General features: G+C 44.2%; 1 protein-coding gene across 1 annotated transcript in view; it reads left to right on the plus strand.

Annotated features, from left to right (window-relative positions):
- Positions 1 to 4729, plus strand: part of snx7 (sorting nexin 7) — a 32022-nt gene extending 27293 nt beyond the window's left edge. Inside the window, exon 9 of the mRNA XM_040051206.1 lies at positions 3228 to 4729. Coding sequence (XP_039907140.1) covers positions 3228 to 3302 — 75 coding nt within the window. The 3' untranslated portion in view covers positions 3303 to 4729. The remainder of the gene's footprint in view (positions 1 to 3227) is intronic.
- Positions 4730 to 8219: the final 3490 nt, after the last annotated feature.

An 8219-nucleotide genomic window follows, 5' to 3' on the forward strand; every position in this document is an offset into this window, starting at 1 on the left:
AGCGAGCGACAGAATTTCTGTTATAACCTTCATTTTATGGACGCACAGTGTGAGCACTCAGGTCGCATCAGAGCATCGTGACCTACCAACTTCTAACCCCTGCGAGTCAATCGTGCAGTTTGAGCAGGAGCTGAATACGCGACTGAAAAAACCGCCCAGTGTCTGCCCAGCTTAATGCATCGAGTCCACTCAGTCATATGTGAAGCAGGACAGGCAAGAGAATATTAAACAGAACAAGTTCATTCACGATCTGTTCATCAGAGTCAGAAGAAGTTACGTAGTCACACTAAGAATGTGACTAACTAGTTAAAGTTATTGTCTTATTAATGATGTGCTGACTGTCATGGTGATACACAGTTATGAGGAGCTCTGCCTTCATTCTGGATGGCAGAGCCCATTTCTATGGTTACCTCATAGCAACAGTGTGCTGGAGAAGTGCTGCTGTAAATAGAAATATCATGTCTGAGCCTTTGGTACTGCTGCAGCTTCTCGTCTTCCTGATGCTGCTGTCACTCGGTATCGCTATGTTTGGCACTACGGTCGTCTTCCTCTACTTGTCCGCTACCCTTTGACCCGTTTTGACTTCGGGAGGTCCAGACGTACTCTGCACAGATCGCCATAAAAAATGTATATACATAAATATAATATTTAAAAAAAATAACACCCTGAATCCATGGTTTCTGTGGAAGTACAAATTGAGCAAGTGCAAGCGATTAGTTGGGTGAAGTGTGCGCAGTGAAGGAGGGGATGACCATGTGACCTGATGAACAAACGCATGGAGATATTGAGATGACAGTTTGGTTTCTAAGTAGATTATCTTATTGGGCATCCTCTCTCTCTGCACTCACCAGGCATCTGGACAGGATGCATGATGGGAGAAATGAGAAGAATCTGGCAGAACTGTACTAAGTAGAGAGGTCAAAGGTTGCACACAGGTGAGAGAGGAGCTTTGGTGAGGAAGCTGCAGGTGGCCGAGTGTCTGCGGGGCATGTATGAGGGCTGCGGTGAGCGTAACAAATGGTTCACAGCGGAGGTGGGATTACACTGAGGGACATGTCTAATTCCTGCTTCCAGTGGTGATGAACAGGCTGGCGAGCAGGTGGAGAGTGAGTAGGGCAGCAGGGTGATGACGGCTCACCAGCTGGCCCCACATTTGTTCCTGACACCAGCTGAATACCAGCCCGCTCTGAGTTCTGGTACTTTTCTGTCTATGTTTTAAAGAATTATACGTTTTTGTGCCACGAGACGACCAACACACCCTGCCCATCTCTGTGTGTTCGTCCTGATTCTGGTCACCTGCTGAGCACCAATAAGTGTGGAGGAGAGCTGTCAGCTGATCAGGCTTTCCTAATGAGGTCAGAGTTGAGTCAGGGCCGTGTTTCTGACTGTGCACCGTCCTCTCGTCCCATTCGTCAGACTCAACATGTGGTTTTAGTGTCAGGGTCACAGTTGGGTTATGGTTAGGTTAAAGGTTAAAGGGTAAGTGGCGAGGGAAAGCGTCATGCCAATTAGATGTCCCCACAAGCTATGAATACCCGACGTGTGCGTGCACGCGTGGACAAGGTGATGTGTGTGGAAGTAGAAAGCAGCAGCAGCCTGTTAGGATTGGTTGTCATGACGGAGTTTGTCTGAGGCGACGGCGTGCTGCGCTGTCGCGAGGCTCTGACTCTGCCTCGCACAAACTTTATGTGCGCCTCACACGGGTGTTTGAGTGTGTCTGCTCGTGATGGTGTGTGCTTGGCATTTTCACTGTGTGCTTTCATGGCTTCTTGCTATCAAGGTAACTGCTTCTTTTTAGGGGGAGGGGGGAGGCGGGAGGGCTGGGCAATATGGCCTAAAATTCATATCTCGATGTTTTTTAGCTGGATGGCGATATACGATATATATCTCGATATTTTTTTTTAAAGCCATAAAGTAAGAACAAAGAGTTCTTAGTCAAAGCTGTGATCCAGATGTCACACAGGCATGAAAACATTACTCCGAAATAAATTATCAGCATTTATTAAATAAGAATTCTCCAGAAATAAAAGAAAACAATGTTATTTTTGAGCATAACAAAAAGCTCACAACTGTGCAGTCAAATGTAAACTAACAGACGCTGAGCGTAATAACAAAGACAGATTTCACAGCTGCTCTGTTCCCAAAGGTTCTGCTGCCGACAGCCTGGAGTTTGAAACCGTGTCTCTTACAGGAGCCATTTGTGGTCCTTATACACACACAGTACGGTAATATTACGTTGAAGCACAGTACGTATCACTCTGCGAGGCTCCTCCTGACTACGGCAGCTGTAATGCTCCAATCCATCAAGCGGTGCGACTTCGTATTTTACCAAAGTCGTACTAAACATTTCTGACAGACTGCTGAGCGCCGTGTTCCACGTAAAATCGGTTCGCGGTCAGTAAGCACAACCAGAACTCATACATAAGGCGCGCTGTCGATTTTTGAGAAAATGAAAGGATTTTAGTGTGAGGTTATAGTCCGAAAAATACGGTGTAGGAGTTTGTAAGTAGTTTGTTTCGAGGCAGGAGGCCGGAGACTTCGCGGTCTGGGACACAGCACGCAGTTTCACACACTCTTCATTTTGCACTTTATGGCGCTGTTGGTGAAAATACTAGTAGTGCTAGCTGCACGGTGTCAAGAACCAGCAACACAGGTTTACTTTGGTTTCACAAACATGATGCAGGAGCAGGTCATGGATGACGAGCTTGAGTATTTCTTCTCATCTCCCTCTCTTGACTGTGTTTAAAGATGGGACACACTCTGGGGTCAAATTGAAACAAAGGCAGGTGTGACTTGAGGTCAGAGGTCAAATGTGATATCTTAAATCCGTGTTCAGTATGTTGAAGGACATAACTAAAGATTATCTCGGTGATTACTCGATGATCAGTCCCTCTGTCCATCTCTGCCTCCTGTGGTGCGCTGGGCTTACAAAAACACATTTATGTGGTTTTACAATATGACATGTAAACAATAAAAATCCACGTCGACCAATTTTTATAGTTAATGTCAAAGTGACAGTGAATATGTTGAGTTATAGTTTCTACGTTCACGCTTTTTGTCAGTTTTCCACCAACAATGATGAAGCTGACTTTGAAGGCCTCGTGGATGGAAGGACCGTGAGTACGAGCTGCCGCTCCATGTGCGCTGAAGACAAAGTTTCGTTCTCCACCCAGCGTTCACGTGGCTGCTGCTCGTAGTAATATTAACATTGTCCGTCTTTATTTCAGTGTCTGGCAGTGTGGGAGTCGTTCCTGGTGTCACAGAGAGCAGAGGCCAGCGGAGGCCAGGAAGACGTTGCTTAAAATGTGGAGTTCAAAGGTCGACGCCGCCCCCGCCCCCAACCCCCACATGACACACACCGCTCTCTCCAGCAAAACCTTCAGATGTACGAATGTACCACTGCCCACTGCTTTCTGTCTCTGCTCCTCTGACAGCAAACTGCTGAATCCCAGTCTGACCATTCCAACATTACTAAAACCAGCACTGTAATCCACACACACACACGCACACACACACACGCACCAACCGTGTGATTGGCACAGGTTCTCTGTGTCGTTGTTGTGCTGCATGTTTCCTACAGTGGCGGCCACAGCTAGCAGCTGGCTCCTGTGTCAGGTGACAAGGATGCCCTCAGGTGCCTTCGGTAACTCGTGGATTTGGCAGCAGGAGGCGTTTTCACACTAAGCAGGGACGATCAGGTAGAGCCTCAGAACATCCTGCTCAGTGATTTTGCCACAACAACAAAGTTGAAGTTTAATTTGTAATAAATGGTACATTGATACTGATTTCTACTTTAATATTTAAAGTTTATAATGAAATTCTGATGTTTATTAGTCTTTAGTGATGCAGTAGTTTTAGTAAGTTCTGAATTGTATAGAAGTGATGGTAGACAACAACAGACACACGGCTCATGATGGTGATGAGCCTGTGGCAGTCGTATTTGCTACATCAGCCCGACGTTGTTGTGCAGATCCACCAAAGAGTCGTGTTTCCTCACAGCTGCTGCTGTCTGCACGTGTGCAGCAGCGTGTTTAAGCCAGACGGGCATCTCGTACTGAAGCGACCAAAGGATCTGTGAGCTGAAACGTAATCAGTCAGTAATTGAAAAGCAAAGCCGTTTTCAGGCTCCGTCTTTACTCACCTGCTTCTGTCCTTGTAAAAGCATCTGTTACTATCAATCATTAAGATGAGGAAATGATGGGTTTGCAGGAAACATCCATACATAGCACTACAGTTTTACAGCCCTGTGTTAAAATAATAATAATGATGAAGCGTCAGTCTTTTGGAGATTATAAACGTGATGGTCTGAGTCATGTGTCCATGCTAATGGTAACAATAGTGAACCAGAGACATAAAAACACAGCTGCGATGAACTCGTCAGTGACCGTCTACTTTTATCAAGACGAGCTACTGAAAGTTGAAACTTCGACTGCAGGTGGGGAGACAGCTCTCTGCCAAAGTTATGCACCAAACAAATGTCTCACATTTCATTAACAAACCTCACGTGTGATGCAAGTTGAATCAGATGCATGTGAGCTGCAGACAACACTGCTGGAGACGTCTGGAAGCTTTAGTCAAGTTTACTCATCTGCACTACAGCAGCCCCGTTCCAGCTGTTCCACCCACCGTTTCATACTGTGGACCTTCTGCTCACTGCTTTTATCATTGTGAAAAATAATATGTAATAACACGATTTGAGATGCTGACAATAAAGACTGTTGTGACGCTACAGAGTTTGTCTTCTTTTTGGAGTGTAGAGCAGCAGCAGGAGTTCTGTTGGGTCATCAGTCGGTGGACCGTCCATTGACAGCATGGTCCCTGCGTCATCTAGGCGTGCTCCTAAGTAGTTTTGTTCTCAGCAAATTAAAATGCATATCAATAAAGATTTTCAGCGTGAATATTCAGTTCATCGCGCTCCGGTGTGTGATTTCAGTTTAGACATCCTGTTGACCCGTATCACTGAGGGAAGACATGCAGGTTCAGTTCCCTGCATGCTCTCATCTCACATTGCTGGAGTTGCAGCATATTGAAGATTAAACCAGTCAGCAAAGTTTGTTTCATTGTGAGCAGGCCACAAGCTGAGGTGATGCCTACTTCTGTGTCATCAGGCTGGAGCAGCATCGCACATGAATGACTTTCCTGTGTTTAAATGGAAACATGTAACACTGAGACTGTGCTGATGATGTACAGATAAAGTCAAAGATTGATGTCTTCCTGCTCCTGACTTGTGAAGTTTTTTAAATATAGTATAGATCTCTGTCACCCTTCCTCTGACGATGTCACTGACTGAACTGATTGATCCACTTAGTACAAGACTCCACTTTTTTATCATCTTTTTTTACGTGGAGCTCTTAAGAGACTGAGGAAGAGGGGCTGGGTTAGGCGTCTCTTTGCTCATGCAAAGACGTTCTCGTGTTACCACACTTGTTTGAAATTCGCCCCCGTGGCTAAAGTGTACCAACTAGTACCTACACACCCATTAGATACAAAGCAGCATCATTAGCATTTGCTTTTTATTTGGTGTCCAGTTCAAAACTACAGAGTAGGAAGTACTGTCATCAGCTCAGGTCAGACTTTGAAGCACGTTTGATGACAGCATCATCAACGCACATATTAAATATGTAAGACTGCGTTCTTCCATTTGTGCAAAATCTCTAAAGTTAGAAATATCCTGTCTCAGAGTGACGCTTAAAAACTAATTCATGCATTTATTACTTCCAGGCTGGACGACTGTAATTCATTATTATCAGGAAGTCCTAAAAACTCACTGAAAAGCCTTCAGCTGATCCAAAATGCTGCAGCAAGAGTCCTGACAGGGACTAGAAAGAGAGAGCAGATTTCTCCTGTTTTGGCTTCCTGTTAAATCCAGAATTCAAAATCCTGCTCCTCACATACAAGGTCTTAAATAATCAGGCCCCATCTTATCTTAATGACCTTGTAGTACTGTATCACTTCACTTTGCCCTCAGACTGCAGACTTACTTGTGGTTCTAAGGATATTTAAAACTAGATTGACAGATAGCAGCAATTAGAAAATTAAACAGATGGTGTGGTGTCCTTTCCTTGTCTATAAAACTGAATCTTGGTTTCATCTGTCCAGATATTTTTTTAGTTCCAGACCCATGAAGGCCGTGGCAGAGACCGTGTTAAGGTTACTTTATTTATACCCAAAGGTAAATTAGCTTTGCAGAAAAATGACAGCATTTTTCATCTCTTCACAAAACACACACAATGAAACCTGGCAAACACATATTTGATAATTAAACAAAATGAATCAAATCAAAACAATTCTTACTGAGTTCAGTGACAGCAGCAGGACAAAGCTGGTTTATAACGCTTTGTCCTGCATCTTGGAGCTGGAAACCTCCGTCCTGAGGAAAGAAGCTGGAATTCACCCCGGAGGAAGGAGACCATTTTAAATAACTGTTAAAGCCATTCTCTGTACCTGTTTAGAGTACAGGAGGCTCAACAGGACTGTGACTGGGTCAGAACCCCATTCATTCCTACCAGGATTTTCCTGATTTCAAACTGCTCTTAAAGTCTTTTGATTTAAATATGGAGCTGTATTGTATTAAAAGCAGAAGACAAATCGATGAACTGAAGTTTTACTCTCTACGTGTTTGAAAATCAGGGTAAGTAGAGTCCTCTATTGGGCCACTATACAAACTGCAGTGGATCCAGCTCATGTTCAGTCTCTTCCATTCGTGATGATTTTTTCAAGTACTTCCATCACGACTGAGATGATGGCAACAGGCCTGAAGTCATTTAGAAACTTTGGACGACTAGATTTTGTGACAGGAACCACGACAGCTTCTGTCCAAAGAGAGGGCACATGTTGTATTTGCAAGGATTTATTCAAAATAACCTGAAATATAGGACTGAGTTCTTTAGCACAAGGTTTAATTAGGCAGCCACAGCTCGGCCTTTTGGACATCACTGAGTTCAGTGATAAAGTGCTGTTGTGTGGTGTTAGTTCAGCAGGCATTACACACACACGCAGGTAGGAACAGAGATAACTCCTTTCTTTATTTTTTCTTTTTCTTCTTCCCAAATACCACAACAACAACATACTCACTAGCGCCCTCTAGCACATCTGATAAATGCATCTACAGAACAAATGCAATAATGTGTGGACACAACATCTTCCCCCTTTGAACAAGGATTTCTTATGTGAACCTGACTTCATCATTCTGATGTATGTCACCTAATACACGTTTAACATATTTCACACCACTCAGTAACATTCACTTTCCCATGACAAAGTCTTGGGTCCAAGGTGGGTTCCTCATCCTGGTGGGCCTAAGCCTACTATCAGAGTTAGATGCTAGATCAGTTCCTGGTTTATGACAGTCCATTGTTGTGTCAGAATCAGTACTTGCGTTCAGCTCTGACAGAGCCGATAAGTATGAGGCGTTCCAGGTCCATCCATCATCCAGCAAATAAGTGTTTGGTCCTTAACTTGTCATGACAGTCCTTGGTTTAGAGAACTTTAACTCGCCTTTCTTTACCTTCCACGGCTTCCTAACCCATACCTTGTCACCAGACTGATAGTTGGACAGTTTGGCGTGTGTGCGAGCATCAGTGTATTCTTTCATTTTCATTTGCTTATTCTTAACTCTTTCGCACATGGTATGCCTCTCTGTCTGAGGAACAGGCATATCCATTACCTGTAACTTTGTTCTCATTCGTCGTCCATGGAGCAGTTCTGAAGGGGAAACTCCAGTTGTTGAATGAAGGTTGCTCTGTAGTCCATCAGGTAAGTTCTCAGGAACGATTTCTAGGGTTGTCCTTGAATCGAGGCAGTCTGTATGCAGTCTTTAACGCATCTATTGAATCTCTCAACTTCCCCATTAGCTCTTGGGAAATACACTGAGGATCTCAGGTATTGGATTCCCCTGCTTTTGAGGAAGTCAGCGAACTCAGCAGAGAGAAATTGAGAGCCATTGTCACTTATCAATGTCTTTGGATTCCCTTCACGAGAGAAAACTACAGAAAGGAACTGAATGATAGTAGCTGCATCAGCTCGGGAAGCAAAAGCTACTTCAGGCCACTTACTAAAGTAGTCTACCAATGTGATGGCAAATGTACAGTCAGAAGGGGCTATTTCAAAAGGGCCTATGATGTCCACAGACACCTTTTCCCAAGCAGCAGCTGGTAAAGGAATGGAGTGGAGGGACAGTGGACTTGTCATTCTGTCTGCATATTGCAGTTCTTTATCAG

This window comes from Simochromis diagramma, unplaced genomic scaffold, assembly GCF_900408965.1.
Source record: "Simochromis diagramma unplaced genomic scaffold, fSimDia1.1 OVJJ01000644.1, whole genome shotgun sequence".
NCBI classification, from domain to species: domain Eukaryota; kingdom Metazoa; phylum Chordata; class Actinopteri; order Cichliformes; family Cichlidae; genus Simochromis; species Simochromis diagramma.